Source organism: Stenella coeruleoalba (genome assembly GCF_951394435.1).
Source record: "Stenella coeruleoalba genome assembly, chromosome: 14".
NCBI lineage: Eukaryota > Metazoa > Chordata > Mammalia > Artiodactyla > Delphinidae > Stenella > Stenella coeruleoalba.
In genome coordinates this window covers 66032641-66052028 of record NC_137160.1, presented here as the reverse complement: position 1 = coordinate 66052028, position 19388 = coordinate 66032641, and the positions used below count along the sequence as shown (strand labels likewise).

At 42.0% G+C, this 19388-nt stretch overlaps 1 protein-coding gene across 7 annotated transcripts in view; it reads right to left on the bottom strand.

Annotated features, from left to right (window-relative positions):
• Positions 1-829: 829 nt before the first annotated feature.
• The window catches only part of EIF4ENIF1 (eukaryotic translation initiation factor 4E nuclear import factor 1), a 44712-nt gene continuing 26153 nt past the window's right edge, over positions 830-19388 (bottom strand). For 4 of the 7 annotated variants that reach the window (XM_079943152.1, XM_079943149.1, XM_079943153.1 and 1 more), the window contains exons 8-19: positions 17016-17151; positions 16631-16810; positions 15761-15993; positions 12625-12696; positions 12002-12185; positions 10987-11066; positions 10508-10650; positions 7907-7991; positions 6506-6638; positions 5005-5340; positions 4587-4751; positions 832-4004 (exon numbers count right to left, since the gene is read on the bottom strand). In XM_079943152.1, the coding sequence (XP_079799278.1) occupies positions 3763-4004; positions 4587-4751; positions 5005-5340; positions 6506-6638; positions 7907-7991; positions 10508-10650; positions 10987-11066; positions 12002-12185; positions 12625-12696; positions 15761-15993; positions 16631-16810; positions 17016-17151 (1989 nt within the window). In that variant the 3' untranslated portion in view covers positions 832-3762. Of the gene's footprint in view, positions 4005-4586; positions 4752-5004; positions 5341-6505; positions 6639-7906; positions 7992-10507; positions 10651-10986; positions 11067-12001; positions 12186-12624; positions 12697-15760; positions 15994-16630; positions 16811-17015; positions 17152-19388 lie in introns of all 7 variants that reach the window. The other 3 variants (XM_079943155.1, XM_079943151.1, XM_079943150.1) reach the window with 3 other exon arrangements.

Below are 19388 nucleotides of genomic sequence, written 5' to 3'. Positions count from 1 at the left end.
CATATAGCTATAGAGGAGAAATCTAAACTCGGTAATTGACTGACTTGCTCTTTGGAAGAGAAGTCAAAGATTATTTCAGTATGGATTACAGGGATGATAGAGAAGGGGAGTCCCTGAGAAAATCGAGAAGGGAAACATTTACCGGAAGACAGAGTTTGATTTTAGGTGAAGTGAGCTAGAGCTTCTAGCAGGTTGTGAGGAATGAGGATATGGGATTTTCCACATACTCAGCCTTTTCCAGTACTTGTTACTCCTGTTACCTTAGTGACAGTTATTTCCCTCTCATAGTCTTCCTAGAGCCTGGGTTTAGCACTGTCCCCACAGCCAGGAGATAAGCCTCTCAGGCCTGGTATCCTAGTCACTTTGCAGGGTGTAGACCTTGATATCACTGGTACATTCATGATAGAGGCCATAATTTAGAACCTACCCCGGCTCTTCAGAGAGACATTGGCTTCCTGAGCTATGGGATTTCCAGCAAGGTTTACTTTCCAGCCAGGGCATATGGGTTTTGGGGGAATCCTCAGACTCACTTTCATTGGGCAATGAAATGCCAGGATGTTGGGGAGAGAAGGATGCTGAAACCCAAGTTCATCCAAGGCCTCAGGATGTACTTTGAACAGGCCTTGCTTCCATCATTCAACACCCTCCCCTTCCCCCATCGGTGGCCCCTGGTGTTTGAGGAGAGCATTACCCTACCCCTCCTTTCTCTCCCTTTTGGGCTCAGACTTGGGAGTTCTGGGAGAGAGGTACAGTCTTGTATTAGGAATGCTGCCTGGGGTAGGGCCACCAACGAGGGTTATTCCTATAGTGCAAAGCTTTCTCTTCATGAACTCCCAAGACTAGAGTTGTTTGGCTGTCATAGCATGGCTTGAATTTCCTGTGAATTTCCATTTTTCTTTCCTAATCTTTTATAGCACAGCTAAGCAGACTCACTGTCCTGTGCCATTAACTACTTAGAATGCTTTTAGCTGTGTTTCATAGCAGACGCTAACTTAACCAGCTGAAATGGAAGAAAACTTGGTCTCTCACATAAGTTTTCTGGAGCTCAGATGGGCTTATGGTAGCTGGTATGTCATTGAGGATCCAGATTCTTTCCATCAAGCTACTCTTGTCCACTGCAGTTTGTTGGCTTTGCTGGGCAGTTGGCTCCCCTCACTGTCAAAGAATGTCTGCTCAGTCCCAGGCTTTGTATCAGTATCCAGAGGATACTAAAGAGCGCTGAGTCTTTATCTTTTGGGGAAGCCATTTCCTAGAAGCTGCCCAGCCAATTTGTCTCTGCATCTCATTCCCATTCTTGAACCAGTTGTTGATAAAGGGAATAGAACTATTGAATCAGTTTACTCCAATAAGTTATCTTCATTCCTGGAGTTTGTCTCTTTCATTCAGGCCAGTGTACCTGACCTCCCTTCCATCTTAAGAGCCTGGCTTATAAGATACTTAACAGCTGTCTCCTGGAAGAAGGCCTGGCTGTACTTTCCCATTTTTTCCCCCTACTTTTGATTACTACTAACTTTCCAAGTACTGGCTGCTCAACTGCTTCCTTGGGGGTGGGGGCACTATTCTTTCCTACCTGACCCCCCTCCTTAACTTCCACAAGGTTCTCTGTGGCCCTCTGCCTTTTTACTTTGAGGAGGCCTTGCACATCCTTCCAGTCTTGATTGCTTCTAAACTCATTTCATGCCTGCTAGACTTTGCAAAGTTGCTCCACGTAAGATACCTTGTTAGCTGAGACATCATGTCATCAAGTCCTCCTGCCCTTACTCTATATCTGGCTTTTAACTCTTGAAGACTGCATTAACTTCCTCTTTTGCCTCTACTCTTCCATTGCCCTTACTCTATATCTGGCTTTCAGCTCCTGAAGACTGCATTAACTTCCTCTTTTGCCTCTACTCTTCCATTCACCAAAATAGTTTTTGTGCCGTTTAGCTTCTGCTGTGCTATTCTTAGCAACACTCCTTTATTTCCTTCTGGCTCCATCTCACCAGTTATTGGCTAATGGCTTTGCCCTCTGCTTGGTGCCTGCATTTGTTCATTTCTGTCATACCAGCTTCTAAGTCTGAAAAGGAGGCCCTCACAGGCAGCTTCAAACCAATCCTCCCCACTCTACACCTATTAACTATTGGTTCAACATGAAAGGGAAGGTGAAAGGACACACAGGAAAGATGGAATTAGATTCAGGTGTCTATGTTCTGCCACTGTTACTTGAGATTGTTTTCCAGCTTTTGTTTATAGAAACAAAGCATTTGTGAGAATTCTAAACAGGGCTTATTTCTGAAGTTGAAGAATCACTCAGCAAATCCTACTGCAGGGAGGGAGGGCTAATGAAGTTGAAGTACTAGGAAGAGACAGACCTCATGCTCAGTCCACAAAGCCAGGTTTGGTTGAAAAGCAACCTGCTTTCTTGTGTTCCTGGAAGAATATAGGGCAAGGTGGGCAGCTCCAGGTTTATAGGCTGCACCCTTAACACTGAGGCTGTTTTTCACCCTTGTACTCAAAATCCACCCATCTTGCTCATTTCACCTGTGAATCAGAGAATGGCTTCATTTTTTGACCCTCTAGTATGAAGTCAAAGTAGCTTTGATCCCTAAATAGACAAGTATCGAGATACTGGGTGAGTTATCGAGATACTGGGTGAAAAATCAAGAAGATCTGTCACCTCAGATTGGTGGGACTAAAAAACCTTAAGTGAGGAAAGGGGACTTGAGGCCATAGTTAGAGTATTATAGTAGAATCCTTTTCTCCAATGTTGTGCATGTAGTTAAGATGAATAATTAAAATAATTGTGAGTTGAGGAATGAGGTAGAGCACACAAGAAATCAGTTAACACAGGCACCAGAGTCTTGAGGGAAGTTTTATATGGAAAAAATTTATGGATTGAATCAGAACTCTAAGGCCCCATTTTTCCCTATAGGGGACTTTGACCTGGAGAACAGGAAGGCAACAAACCGCTGACTTTTACCCCAATAAACAAATAGTTTTCACTAGGTGGGTTTAATTTTAGAAATTAAACACCATCATCTGGTATTAGCCACAATCAATACTACCTGTAAGGTCAGCCCAGCCTGAACTGGCCCATTGGGGTCTTTAAGGCTCAAGAAAGAGGGCCATAGTTTCCTTCTCCCAAATCAGAGTTCAATTCCATGAGTTCTAAAGAAAAAACTTATGATAATTTCCCTCAAAGAACCTAGTGAAGAGGAAGGGATTCAGGAAGAAATAAACACAACAGTGCCATTCACTTCATTCATACACTTAGCATATGCAACTTTAATCAACCAAAAGAAAAAGTCCCAAATGTACAAGTGAAAAAAAATCCAAACTGTTGACACAGGCTTAACTAATATCAGCTACTTTTATGTACAGCTGTATAAGTTCAAAAAAGCTATCCTATATGTATGTACAAAAGTTGTTTATACACAGGTCTGTACATAAGGGTCTATACATTTATTTCCTCAGAACCCTTAAGGTGCCACCTTTTGGTGAAGACACCAACACTTCATTCACATATCTTACAAAAAAAGACTGTTTCCTGTATTCAGGACTGACAACACTGCATCCTGTATTCAGACCATGTAGGCTCCACTCGATTGGTTAATAAGTTCCTTCCATCATAATGCAGACAACACCAGGTGCCTAGGTGCCCTTAAACAGCTTCGCACAGAGTGCTACAAAGTAAAAGCCCATAAACCAACATGAGATGAGGAAGCAGAGTCCTGACCAGGGTGCCACCAAAAGGTCCAGGCTTAGACAAGCCTGCTGCCCTGCTCATTGTCGGTACTCCAGTTCATCTACACTGATGACTTTGGCGGGCATGGAGGGCAGGGGCTGCTGTAGCACATCTGAGCCAAACCATTTGGCAAGGCCCACGGGGGAGCTGCTCCTCTGGCTGGGGCGGTGCTCTAGTTGGGAGTGCACATGAGGCAGGCCTGACCGGCTGGGCACATTCTGAGGCGTCGTCTGAACGCTGACAGCAGCTGCCTGGGAACCAGACCCTGGAGGATGAAGAACTGTGGCGATAAGAACGTTATCATTCAGAGCACAAGGAGGGGAGGTAGTTCTCTAGCAGGCCCTGCTTCACTCAAATCCTATCCATGAAACTCCAAACAGAATTCTTTACCACGTGATTGATTCTAGGCTTCTTTAGGAAATTCCTTTGCAAAATGCCAGAAGACAGTACCTTAGAAAGCTGAGCTATTCAGAAGCAATCGATATTGAGAGCCCATCCTAGATGACATGCCCACTACTTCCCAAGACAAGCAGAAGCAATGACATAAGCTGGCGAGAGAGCATCTACTCTCGGCAGTCCCTATGCTGAATCTGTCAGGAGGATTCTCAGCCTCCTCTCCTAAGAAGCAAAGGGACAAAAGAAAAAAAAAAAAGCCAGAGCACACCTGGCTCTCCCACTGTCTTCACAGGAATTCCAAATCCCACAGAGGTCGGTTTACTTCATCCTATTCTCTGATTACACCCTTATCCCAGTCTTGCTAGGGTGAATGGTCAGTGTCATTTTATCCCCTTCACTGGAAACTGGTTCAAAAACTTTAAGCCTGAGCCCATCCTCAGCTCACCTGGCCCATTTCTGAACTTACCTGAGCGCTGTAGCTGCTGTTGCATCATTGCCAGATGCAGAGGTGTCCCAGGACGAGGGTTTAGGAGAGGGTGACTAGTGGCAGGTAAAGGGTAAAAGGGTTGACCCAGGATTGGGCCAGATAGTCCCTGTAAATGAGTCAGGTCCATCCCAGGAGGAAGCACACCTATTGGGCAGAAAGAAGAAACTGGTGAGAAATAATCTACCTGGAAATTTTCAAGCCTGACTATACAGTTTTGCTAATCAGAAAGTTTATTAAGAATGAAGAATCCTCAATGCTAGGTTCCTAATCTTTTAATCGACTAAGGGATAGATCAGATTGGACCCACTGGTTAAAATGGAAAAAACCTAGTAACATCTTTTTAGGGATGAAAACCATCAGTTCTAGCAACTGTCATCATGCCAGGTCAGAAACTCACCAGCTTGGAGCAAACTTGGAAGATGCTGTGGATGTACTCCCTGGGCCAGCATCCTTTGGACCAACCCTGGGTGAAGCTGGTGAGCAGGCCGAACGATGGGGACAAGGGGGACTTGGTGCACAGGGCGGAGAAAAGGTGTTCCTGGAACTGGGGATGCCAAGGTGGGTGTTTTTCTCCCAGTTGCTTTAGGTCGGTAATCTTGTTCTTTGGTGTAACGACTGGTCTGTGATAGTGGGGTGGAACATGAAAACCGCTGTAGGGTTGATAGTTTGGGATTTGTAGTGGGAGAAGAGTCTCGATCAGCAGTGGGCACAGAGCTGGATGACAGGAGGTTCTCTGTAAGGATCCAGAAAGAGAATATTTTGGTATTGGCAAACTTTCCTCAAATACATTGTCCTCCCAATGATCCAGTAACTCATTTCTTAGAAAGCTCACAATCCTTATTTGATCCCCTCAACAGATTTAGAGGATTGCATCGTAGGGACCATCGTTTGGCCTTATGAACAGGCCTAGTCAAGGTCATGGGTAGTTAAGGACAGACCTGGGAGTAGACCCGAAGTTTTCCAGTCTTCCAACACCTTGCCGCAAGAGTTTATTTTTGCTACACTCTAAAAAACCAAAGACTATTAAGTTGTAAATGAGGTAACTTTTAAGAAGCCCACATCTTTGTTCTTATAACCTTCCCAATCCAGGAATAGCTATGGGCAAGCAAGCCTGGCATATCAGGTCTGGTGGTCTAACTCAGTTGGGCACCCTGGTCTGCCCATATGCCTGTGGTCTGCATCTGTGTGGGAGCTAGTCCTATCCTAGTCAGCTGCTTGGGATTAACATGCTTTTTAGTCTAAGGGGAAAATCAAGTGAGTAAAATTATGCAAATCCATCACAACAGAAAGCTTAAAGAGTAATTATAGTCTGGTGAAGGAATCTGAACTGCCTTTTAGTAGGACCAACAGGATTTCTTTTTTCTTTTTTTCTCAGAAGCTTTCTCACAGGCAAAAAGCTCTCAGACCAATACTCTAGATCTATGTAAACCTCCCTCATTAGAATCTGTTTCACTATGTCCTTAAAATCCCAACTGTGCAACCCCTAAAAACCTCTTACATTTTCTACATATTTATAAAAGGCTCTCACACACCTCCTATATGCTTCACCCACTGCAGATTTTATTAGATGATTAGTCTCCACAGACTGGAGAGAACCTTTCAGAAATAAACCTGGTTGAACTTTTATTAATTTGCCAAATAAATGTACTAATAATTCAAGCCAAAATAAGGATCCTAAACTAATGCTTGTTCTTCCTAATACCAGCACTCATGCCTGCCACGGTTAGATTGGTCAGAATTTCAAGTGGCTTAAGTAACTGTGAGCTGGTCCAACCCTTCTCACTGTTAAGACACAGAACTGTGGTCCAAAGCAACCAGGGGTCTTGCCCAGGGCTTTGCAGGCTGATGCTCTGTCACATACTTTATTGGGCAGTACATCCTCAACAGCTCTGCAGTACCTTCACTGGGCTTCTGAGTGTCCTCTTTACTGTCACCAAGAGCTGCTTTTCCAGATGCTGGCTCCTCCTTGCTTTTCTCTTTGCTCTCGTACATCTTACGAATCACTGAGGTAGGAGTGAAGGAAGGAGAAAGCTGCAGAGAAAAACAGTATTAACACATTCTTTAAATGCCTTTCCTAATCAACTGGCCAAACTACTGAAGCTGAAGAGTCCCCTTCTGGCTACATGTGGCAGAGGCCAACTCCAACGTTCTGGTCTCTAGCTGCTGGAAGAAAAGCAACAGGATGGGCCAAATAGGCGGTGGCCCAAGTGCACCATCCCATGCTCACAATTTCATCAAAACGTAGATTTAGCTCTAGCATAAAGGTAGTTGAAGCACAGAAGCTTCAATCTACCTGTCTGCGGTGATGGGGATCTGCCTATGGCAGCCTCTGCTTCAGGATTAGGCTGGGAAGGGGGAAAGAACATGGCCAGAAGTATACCCTGCAACAGCAGCCCTCCCAGCTAGGAAAGGACATTTCAGCGACAACCACAGAACCTAAATTTCTCTATACTCGTAGTGTTTCCCATCTTAACCTGGCTACCAGAAAATCCACAATTATGTTCTTAAAGGTCTCCTCAGCCACCAGTACTCACTATTTGGGGTCATTTGTTCCCACCTCTTTATTGCCTACTTTTACATTGATGATTTTATTATGCATGCAACTTTTCTCATTAAACAATCCCAAATCCTTGATGACAGGAGACAGGGCATGAATTATGAACAGAAAAGCTCTTAGATCCTGCCTTCAGGGTGCTTAGTGCAAAGACCCACTTGAGGTCCTGAAGTACAGAGCAATAGTCTTTTCCCCTTATCAGCTTTGACTAGGTGATAAAGGTCTGTGGGGGGATGAAACCTAAAAAAGGTAAATAATGCTGGTACACGAGTCGGCTGTAAAACTTGACTTGTCACCACAAGTAAGCAAACCTCTCTATCCCAGCCTTAACTTGTATTGAGACCTGAATCTGAATTCGTGAACTCCCACCATGTTTCTCTGGACTTCCCATGCTCCAAGCCCAGTCACCTCACCTCCTATCCTTACCCCTGTCCCCCCCTGCTCCCCACTCCAATTCTTCATTTGTTTGAACATATCACACCACGCTGTATGCTCTGGCCCTTACTGGTCTATCTGCTGGAACACACTTTCCCCAAGGTAGGGGCTTCACTAGAACTTACAATCCTGAGTTAGACTGTATCCTGAGAGGGGAGGGCCTAATAAATAGGCAGGCATAAAAGTCTATTAAATCACTGACTCCTGTGGAAGGCACTCAAGGACATTTTGGGGTACACAGTGATCCAACATAGGCACAACCGAACAGGGAGAAGCCTAGGAGTCATTCACAAAGGCAAAGGTCACTGACCATGCTTGTGATGGAGGCGGCTGGGGCAGGGGCAGAGGAATTCCCTCCGTGCACAGGTGCTGGTGACTTGGTCACTCGCGGTTGCCTGTGAACAAACCAATTATCAGTGTGAGCCCCAAGCTGCTCAAACTCCAAGTTCTAAAACCACATAAAACTCAAGGCCAGCCTAGGAAGCATCCCATTTCCTTTCTTCAATTCAATTTCCCAAGCATTTAATAAGTGTCTAACATATGCAAAACCATGTGCTAAGTTCTGAGGAAAGACAAAAGCTTAATGATACATGGTCCCGGGCCTTGCAAGAACTCTCATCTAGGGGAGATACTTACTAACCTAGGGCAAACAAGGAATGTCAATATTAGGGTACCAACAAAGTACAATGGGAAAATGAGGGGTAGAAGGAATGAGAGGATACCCCTACGATGCAGGGACTTTGCAAAAGCTTCTCTTGGAAGGAGCTGCATTGAGTGTGCCAATGATAAACTACAGACGGAGAACAATGATTCAGGTAGAAGGAACAGGTACAGGGACTCGGGAAGGCCTTGGGAATGTAGGGTTATCCAGCGCTAGTGTGTAGTTTACTTGCTGACTATTCCAGTGAGGTAGGCTAGGGAGGGCCTTTATTCTGTAGGGCAGGCTGTGCTCCAGAAGGTAGGGAGCAACACTGAGTAGTACAGTGCCTGGCATAGAACTGAGGCTCTGTGAGACACTGATTCAAGTCAAATAGAGCACCAAGACTTTGAGCTATTTTAGGACCCAGTTACATGAAGCATTCCCCGCTACTCCTGGTCTACACACAGGGTTGGTCCCAGGCTTCCCTTATCAAGTTTAAAAGAGCAGACTTCCCTTCTCTCCCCAGACATCCTACTTATTCTCTCTTAACTTGGAAGAAAACAGGAAACAGTTGATGACATAAACAGGCTGAGAGAAGAATGAACTATGTGAGCTCACTGGCTAATCAAAGCTTCACTGCATTTCAGCCATGTCAGACCTTGTTCTGCAAAGGCCAAAGCTCCAAGTACAGTCAATGATTCTGGAAGTTCTCTGACTCATAAGCAGATGGGAATCCTAAACTCATGGCTTCTTTCCAGTCTGTACCAGGTAAGCCCCAGTGCTGCCACCCTGAGACTCTATGAGTATGATGACAAGGGGAGAGAGAGACAGTAGTACTCTGGGTGACTAAGAGGTAACCTCCAATCTGGTGGTTCTGCACGACCTATCATTTATTCCTTCTGATAAACATATTTAAGCACCTACTATGTGCTAGACACTGTTCTAGGTGCTGGGGATACAGCAGTAAACAAAACAAAAATCTCTGGCTTCATTACATTCTTGTGTTTGCAGGATAGAAGGGTTACTATGGGCAGGGAGACAGAAAAAAAAATATGCTAGAAGGTGATAGGTTCAATAAAAAAATAAAGCAAGGCAAGGAGAAACCATATCTGTTGGGGGACACAATTGTGTACACGGTATTCAGGGAAGGCCTGCCATTTGATCTAAAAATTGAAGGCTCCACTGACAGTGACTTGGATCTACCTGCTAGCTTCAAGTAAGTCACATTTTAAAAACCTAAGTTTCTGTATCTGTAAAATGCAGTTCTTTACCCCATCTACCTCACAGAGTTGTTGCCAAGAGCAAATTAAATTGTGGATATCAAAAGTGCTTTGAAGGTCAACAAATCGTTACATTGTAGACAGAAGTCCAGTGAAGGGGCTTGGCAGACCAGTCCTGAGCTCTCTGTTTAGGCTGAGGGCTATAGATCAGACCCATTTATGCAACGGAATGGGGTACTTACTGGTCCCAATGTTTTCTGAAAGTTTCAACATACAAAACCAGCTAAAGGAAGACACTGAGACAGCAATTTTAATAATCACATCAAAACAAATACGGCTTAAGTACCAAATACTATATGGGGCAGGAGTACAGTGTTCAAGGATGCATATTTTGGTGATAAAACTAAAAATACGAAGGTGGTGATTACTTTTAAAGACTGGACAATGGTCACTTCTGGAGAAAAGGGGTATTATCGGGATAAGGCACAAGGAGGGCTTCTGGGTAGCTAACGAGAGTTTACCTTACAATAAGCCATACATTTGCTTCATGCAGTTTTCTGCTTATTTTATTTTACAATAAAAAAGAACAATATTGCTACCCTTTCCTCCCCAACTTATGGTTCATTTCATTTCACTACTTGTTGAAACTAGTGGAGAGAATGGGAGGAGAGTGAAGTCAGTAATCATTTGTTAACAGTTCTGACCAACAAACCTGAATCAAGGCACAGTTTGATACTCAACAAGGAATCTGAGGGGGAGGAAGCTAGGTGTAGTTTTACTTTTCATCATTTCATAAGCATAACTGCAAATAAGTAGCTATGCTAGCTACATGTGTAAAAACGAATCTGCTAAATGAAAAATATAAATAAAATTATATAGGATGAAAAGCCTATGCCCCTGCACTAGAATTCAATCATACGATTTCCTCTACTGAACATTCAGGAGATGGAACTGTCACCATATATTGTATAATATATCAGTGTGTAAAACAGAAGTTATACTATGGATAACTAATTTGCAAATCTCCACAAGGGTAGGATTAATAATTTACCTGTTTCTGAATCCATCTCTGGTTCTGTCCACCTGTGGTTTGCCAAAACCAGGCTGGTAGAAGTTTGCTGCCTGCACTGCAAGGTCGTGTGGCAGGGCCAGTCCCTCCAAAGCTGCCTGTTGCAATTCTAGCTGGCTCATCTGCTGAACAGAAGTGGCAGAGGGGGGTCAGCAGAAGAATGACAGTCAGTGCACTTTCTACAAAGGTCTCTCTTTGCTCTTTTGGGAAAGGTATGTTTAAGCAGCAGCTGAGGGAAATTAAATACTGCAAACCTGACTAAACTATGCTGCCATCCACTGAACAGAATTTCAGCTATTTAAGTATGACATAATTTCACCAATTTTCTAGCCTTCACTGAGCTTGAGTTATAATTCAAAACCACTTCCAAGCATTGCAGCAATTTAATTCTCTATCCCACAAGCAACAATAAGGGTAAAAAGCAAGCAACAGATTAAGTTTGAGAAAGAGCTCAGCCAGACCTGGGCTGTGACAGGGCTCATGGGCTTGCGCATGCCTTGGAATGGATCTCCGAGAAGCTGCTGTGGTCCTGGTGTGAAACCTGTTGGGAAGGTTAAAGATTCAGTGCATGTCAAGATAGCACCTGTCCCTCCAAGAGGCATTATCACCAATGCATGCTGCTCCTCGCTGAACACCATCTCTTTCAGGAAGTACTGATTTCCTGGGCTGATGATGTCTCTCTTCTTCTGTGGACCTCAATCAGAGCACTTAATGACTCAAACTGCTGGTATCTATCTTCCCAGCTAAGCTGTCAGTTTTGTTTCTTTCAGAGCCGAGACCTCTATCTGGGAGAGAATAGCTTTTCTAGCCAGTGATTTGGCCCATTGCAACCACACCAGCTGATACCAAAGCAGAGGCCAGTGCTCTGAGGTTCATACTCTTTCCGTTATATCTCCCTAATTGTGGAAAGATTACAAAAACTTCCTCTCAAGGTATGACTGGCAGGGGCCAGAGCAGCCAGCAGCCTAAAGTGGTCGCAGGTGCAAGAACACTGAGATTGTGTACAACACTTTGCTAAGACAGCTTTCTGGAAGTGCTTCTTCCATTCATGTTCTGAATTAGCCACAAGACCTCCCAGTTGGTCGTGTACAACTTCACCAGGTTGGTAGAGAGCCACTACTCTGACTTCTCTATTAAGGAAAAACCTATGGAGCCAAATTAACTTTTCTAGATTGAATTCCCAAAATAAGGAAGATGACTAAAAAGCTGGATCCAATTTAGATCAACCTCAAGAGAAAAAGTACAAAACTTCACCATGAACCTATTTATCTAGAAGGGCAGCTGGATAATAAACTATCTTCCACATCTGTGTCCTTACCACCCCCTGAAAAAATCATAACAAATTAACACATTTCTTTTTAAACTCTTCAAGGATACCCATGAAAAAGACTTTGCCAGTTTTAAGGAAAAGGTATAACCTAGGGGAAGGGAAGGGGAAATGATAACAGATAGGCATCTACGCACAAAAGCATTTACCAATTGGTGATGGTATTCTGGGACGAAGGTAGTCTGCTGAGGCTGCTCTCGTCTGAAACACCTGTGACAAGGGAGGAGAGGGTGCTCTTTGGCCCAGTAAAGATGTCGTAGGCTCCAAGCTCCCCATAAGGCCACTCAGAAGATTGGAAGAAGCAGGTCTCTGAACAGGTGGACCCAGAAGTTCCTAAAGGCAGAAAAGTCAAATCCTTGTGAACAAACCTAGTTCTTCCTCCTAGTCAGAGGTTGCCAATGATGAATCTCCCTCCTGTTGCACTAAAGGACTTGGCACATGTACATTCAACAAATTGCTCTGAATGTTCAGCTACCAACATTTCCTTTAAGTTAGTGCTACAAATATAAGTTAGATACTTTAAATTTCCATAGAAATTGCAAACCTGCAAACTGGAAACCAAGCGCTTACTTCATCATCTTTTTTAGCCACCTACCCACCCCACATTGAGATTAACAAGCGACACAGAACTATGTCAGGCAGCAACATCATATCCTTCGTTGCTGGGCAACATGGATCATTCTCTAAGGCCCAAAGGTGGACCACCACACAAAACCAGTTCGGAGGACTACTGTTCAGGACTCCAAGGCCTCGGTATAAGATTGTGAAGTACCTGCAAGATGTTCTTAGGGACAGGCTGGCTTGGAATCTCAGCAGGGGACATCAAATGGCTTTCAAGCGTTCGCTAAAAAAATCAAAGGAAAACTGGTTTTAACCTTCTTACTTACTAAACTTATTAATTGGGGACCACCACAAGAAAACATAAAAACTCCCCAGGGAGTTGGCACTTAACAGCAGAATGATGTCCATATCACAGAAAAGTCAGATCAACTTGTCCCACTCTCTCATCACACAGGTCCCAAAGATCTCGGAACAGAAAGAATTTTCACATGTACGTGCAAAGTCCACTCAGAGACCCTCAGACAAGGTCTTTTCTGTGGTAACCCTAAGTCCATTTTACTATTTCTAACACTGTGACCAAAAGAAGGGGAAAAGAAAATGGTGAAACAGGGGAACACTTATTTACTGAGAAGGCACAAGTAGGAAATTTTGATAATCTATAGATTTTAATTTGAGGCAACCTTTGCTACCCATTGTCTTTAACAAGATTTATAGACCATAGATGGTACGAAAAACCTAGTAATAACATGTGAGTTTGGCCAAAATTGTTATATTTCAGAGTTTCATATTTCAGGAAATTTAAACTTTATTATTTTTTAACAAGCTACTCCAAATGGGTCTCATATACAGGGCAAAATTCATATCCTCCACTTTTAGCTCTTTTAATGCAGCAGCAGTTATATTTTGCATCGAACTTGTATTACCTCTGGTGCTTCAGGACATCCTTGTGTCCATTTAGCTCTGCCTGAAGTGCTTTCTCTGTCAGTTTCCCTTCCACAAGCTGGAACTGCCAAGGTCCACAGCAATGTCCTCGGGAGTGACAAATAGCCCAAAGATATCCAAGTGTTTCATTGCTGGTTTTGGAATTGGAACTGACCGTAAATGATCTTAATAAGATCTCCTCAAGAGTCATTTAATTCCGTTTAACAAAAACAAATAGGCGGGCTTTCTTGGTGGCGCAGTGGTTAAGAATCCGCCTGCCAAGGCAGGGGACACAGGTTCGAGCCCTGCTCTGGGAAGATCCCACATGCCGTGGAGCAGGCCTGTGTGCCACAACTACTGAGCCTGCGTGCCACAACTACTGAAGCCTGTGCGCCTACAGCCTGTGCTCCACAACAAGAGAAGCCACCGCAATGAGAAGCCCGTGCACCGCAACGGAAAGTAGCCCCCGCTCGCCGCAACTAGAGAAAGCCCGCACCCAGCAACGAAGACCCAACACAGCCAAAAGTAAATAAATAAAATAAATAAATTTATTTAAAAAAACCCAAAAAAAACAAATAGGCAACTTTATACTACATGGCTTACTATATTTGGAAGATAGTGTCTACAATTTAATTTGAAATAGAGTTTAGACTGAACCAACGTGTCCTATTTTGGGGATAAACAATATGATTGAACCAAAACAGAGGCAATCAGAAATAGTATACATAACACAGTCACAGTAACTAAAAGCTTGGAAGAACTCCATGACTTAAACAACAATATGCAAATCAAGTAATATTTTGGGATAATGCCCGGTACACTTATTACATTATTTTCTTGTTGCTTTCTTTTCTAGGTTGAGTTTGTGTTACTCTTTGCCTAGCACCTTAAATTATATCATCCATTCCTTTATGCGTGTGTTTGAGGCTCATTCCCTCAGCTGAAGCCAGATATATTTCAGAGCACTGAAACCCCAACATCATACCAGTTATCCTCACAACTCCGGGTCAACTGTGTTAATATCAAACCCTAGAATCATATCTGAAAGAAGATGTTCAAAAGCATCAGGTAAACTGTTGAATTCCCCTGCTCCCATTTCTTTACTTACAATAAAAGTGGCTATTTACAAGATTTGATCCCTACCACTGTAGTCAGCACGTAATCACCATGACATAAAGGTACTGGGTTGACCAAGAAGTTTGTTTGGGTTTTTCCGTTAAATCACAGAAAACCCCAAATGGACTTTTTGGCCAACCCAATAACAAGAAAGCAGAACAGGATAGTTTGCAGTCCTGTAATCTGGTCCTCATTTGAAAGCATTTATATCTAGTAATTCTTTGCATGGAAATTATCTAAAGCAGCTTACAAGGAACATTCCCCTATTACTGGCATGGTGTGGTCAGATACACAGAAATAAGTCTATCTTATACCTATCTGAGATGCCTCCTTTCAGAGGCAGAGAGTCAGGTAGGTAGGCCAGGAACAATGGCGTCTGTTAGGATCTAGCACTAACAGCTGGTCAGAAAAGAAACATCAAAAATCAGCTGCCCTCCACTGGTACAAGGCACAGTGAAACAGCTACTTCTCCCATGGTTAACCTATAGCTCTCAGACAAGAAGGTGTCAGGAAAAACAAGAGGCAAAACTCAGTTTGGTAAATTTGCTATAACATAGCAACTAGAGTAAGTCTATGTTTTTATTTATTATTCAGATTTACCATTTCCCTTTCACTTTGTATCATCAAGGGTTAGCAACAGTAACACATAGACCATGGCTGAGAGGCGCCCTCTAAATGTGTTATGACAAAGACCAGTATGTGCTACACACCTGCATTTACTGACATGCAGTCACCTTGTAACCCAACTTCATGTCTAAAGGTGTTTTATAAGTTTGGAGTCACAGCTTTTTTTTATTAGTAAATTAACAGAATGCAACTGTCTTGAAAAATTCATCTTAGATACTTTACAAATGATATGTATACCTGTCAACTGCCTAATCAAGAAAGCAAGTAATCTCAGGTATCTGGGAGTAATTAGAAGTTGTGAAAAGATTTTACTCTAAAAATATGGTAAGTTACTTTAACTTAAGTAGCTGAATAAACTGAAAACCTTCTCTGGAGCTCATTCCAAAAGGTATGTTTACACCTTTTTTTTTTCAGCAGTGAGTTAAGATAAGCAAGTTATGTCTGAATCTTTCAATCGCTGTACTGTCATGCACAGTAACTACAGATTAACCACAAGCCTGCTTTTTCAAGTAACAGACAGTATAGCAATAATTAAAAAACACACAAAAGTAGCAAGGACCAACTGACTACTAAAGAATTTCCAACTTACTCGGAATACCTTTTTTAAAAGCCATTTATTGGGTGGGAAGTGGAATAGAAAGAGGGAAAAGGAGAAAAGGTTGGGGTTTGTGCCAAATACTTACGCTGACTTTGGGCTGAGAAGGCAAAGTCCCACTTGCCTTCATGGTGCTCACTAGCTTGTTGAATGCAGTCATATCTCCATCTTTTCTGAGCTGTCGATTGCTGGTCACAGTACTCAGGGTCTCCTCTAAATGCTCTGCCATAAAGGGAGTTGAATTCTTCACCTGCTGGTCCACCTTCAAGCCCTTGAGCCCTGCTTCTACCTCTTCCACTGAAAGCACAACCCCTGAATGTGCTGAAAGGTTGAAAAAAGTCCAGGTTAAGCGAAGCAAAGGAATATGTGGTAGGAATTCTCTTTGTATACCATGATGGTTAAGGTGAAAATAATTTATTTCACAGTTGAATTGAGGTGGTCAGAAAAGGCTGACACCAAAAACAGACAAACTGAAGGCACTGAGATCCTGCAGGAGGACTTCTTATAATGAGTCTTTTGGAGACTTATTACCAGGGACAGGAATCCCAGATGGCCCAACATGAGAAAGAGTGCTACCTGCACTATGATTAATATATCACGAAGGTTGTATGTTGAGGGCTTAATAACCTAAGCAAGAACATGGCAGACTGGGGCAGAGGTGTGAGGAGCTGCCAAGTTATGCTCGGGAGGACTACAACATTCACGGGAGTGTTATACTCAGGCTCCAGGTAAGGAGGACTTAGAAGAAAAGTTCTTACCATGGAGCTTGTGACCCAGTGACTACCAGATTCTCAAAGAGGTGGTACTGTTTGATAAAAAGTTTTTTTGAAGAACATTAAACAAAACCCACCATTATCTGACTTTTGATGAGATAGCAGTCTGTTAGAACCAATTCTGCCATTAAGACAGAGCATCCAAATGTTTCAAATATCTAAAGCAGACTCTAATAAAAACTTACAGCTCTCTTTAAGCTTTTCTTTATTTGCAGAAAGGCTGGAAAGGAGAGGTTTTAAATCCACTTTGGCTTTCTGTAGCATTTCTAGAATATCCACTTTATTTTCAGCATGGTCTTCTAATGGTATAGGAGCAAAATAATTCCCCGAGTTCTGTCCAGGAGAGAGGATGGCTTGTTCCAGACCTAGTATTGCAAGTAAATATATTCATAATTAATTGGTCCCAATAAAGCACAGAAACATATCTTCAACAGTATTAAAAGGACACCAATTGAAGGGTTTTTTCAGTATCCAGAAACCCTTTAATGGACCCCTGACTAATGAAGACAAAATGAACCATATCAGGGAAAGCTCAGTCTACATTAAGACCAGAACCTGAAGCAATTTTACCTGCAAGTCTCTCCAGCTCTTCATGTGGTGTTGACCCAAGACTGCTGGATCGGCTTCCTGATCGGCTCGGGTTAGAGAACCACCTACTAAATCGACTGGCAGAGACTGACCCTTCTCCCAAAACATCTTCTATCATCTAAAGGGAAAGATAAAAGAAGCTAAGATAATAGTTTCTAGGTGAAAAGGACAAGAAGGTTCAAATTTTAAGAAAGGGTCACTTACTTTGAAACTTCCTTTGATGCTGCTGACCTGAAGGCAAACACCCTCAGAACTTAGGATTCTGATCATCTTTAACTTTTCTTCCCCTCCTGGATCATTTCTGAGTAACCCAAACTTGGGCATAACCAACCATGTATTCTCTAAGCATATAAAGCAAAACATCTGTGCTACAGAAAGTGTTCTGGTTTTCTATTTTTGCCTCATTAGAAAATCCATCAATGTTCTAAGAGGGTATAGTTTTGAAATCAAAATCAGCACCAGAGTAAAGCATTCCATTGCCAAGCTGATGAGTGACCTTCAACTAAGCATCAGGTATGGAGAGCTGATGAAAGAAAACCCTTGCTTCAGACTTCAGCAACCTCAAGGTTGTAATAAACATCATGAAATCCAATGCTGACAATTTCAGAACCCAAAAGCTAAAAAGTAGAGCTCATAAAGATCATATTTCCAAGTCATATTTCCTAATCAAAGTCCAAGTCAGAATGTGAAAGATGAACTTTTAATTGATCTCTAATATCTGTTTGAACTTAATGGAAAGTTTTCAGGTGTTTGTTTTCTTTTAGATCTGACCTCCATAGTTTTTGGTTTAATAATAAGAGCAATTAAATGATGCACTATGATCAGAAGTAATTTCTTCAACGCTGTTTCATAACAGCAATTTCTATTACCAATCCTTCTTAAAAACTAAATTTAAGCATTGAAAATGAAATTTTCAGTTGTACCCTATTATAAATCTAATTAAATATCCAAAATGACCTTTATGCAGTTCTCTTATCAATATTTAGAAAAAACAAGATAAAGCAAATATCAATCCCAAAATGAGGCACATCCTTGACAATAAGGCATAAACAGAAAACAGGTTTTTCTCAAGACTGGTACACAGATGACAGAGTTAGGGACTTTGTTTTATCTGAAGTCTAAAACCCCCAGTTTCTAGTCAAAGTTCAGCAGTGGAAGGTTAGATTTATTCTTTTATTCTTATCTGGAAGAATTTTCTCATAACACATGCCCAATCTAAGCCACAAATAATTCTCTTGAACACAAGACCGAGACATTGATTACTTGGGGTACTTCTATTTTCTTAGGTATTATTCAACAGTTTCAATCACATTCCACTTGTAGACTCTCATACCTTAAATAATGCTGACTTTTTCTTTTTTCTTTTTTTTAGGGCAAAGACCAATTTTTTTTATTGGATTTGGCTTTGACAAGTACTGGCAAACCCTGCAGACATGAATACAAAATGATTGTAAACAAACAGGCTGTGCCAGCAAATGCTGACTTTCAAGTCCACTAATTTGCAATCATTAAATTATAGGAGAAGCATTATAGTGATGTTTCACTGTGAAAAATTGGGAATTGTACCCAAAACCCAACCACCTTGGTGATAAACAGGAATTTTTAAAAGTAAAAGCTACAGCTGTTTAAAATATTTTAATTTTGAAAAGAGTTTGAAATTTTAAAAATAGTAAAAATAGCTTTGCACTTTGTTTTTATTTCCTCTGATCATATTGTATAGGAAAAAAGCCAGAAGATACACAGGAGGAACATGAAAAAGTAAAGGAAGTGAATATAAGGTATCTGGACATTTTCTAAAGATTTGACAGTAAGTGTTAAGAAAGTCATTTCCATATTTTGATCAGTGACCAACTTTGTTTGTTAGAGAAGCTAAGTTTTATTATAGCTAAAACATAAGTAGAGACAGTCGCTTTTACACACCACTTACTATAAATGCCAATTTCAAGAAGCTAGAGCATTTTGAACCCAAAAAGAATCTTGAGTTTATCTAGTCAGTCATTTTTTACCAGAGCCAGCAGGGATACTCTAATACCAGTCCCTCCCTCCCTCCCCTTATGCACATTGGTACTCAGCTGACTGCCGCTACATCCCACAGCCTAAGCTAGTCAAGAGGAGGAGACTGTGAACTGCAGTCTGGTATGTTTCAGCTGCTCTTTCTAGACTACATTTTTAATAGCATTTTTAAGGTAACCTATATGACTGTTAGTTTGGTCCGTTAAGGGTCATTTAGACTAGTCATATCCTAGGATTCATATTATTCTGATACAGATATTGTGAAATATTTTTGCTCTTTGACAATTACTAAGTTTTACTAATCAATGCTTTTCTTTCATTACTTTCCACTTTTATGGAAAT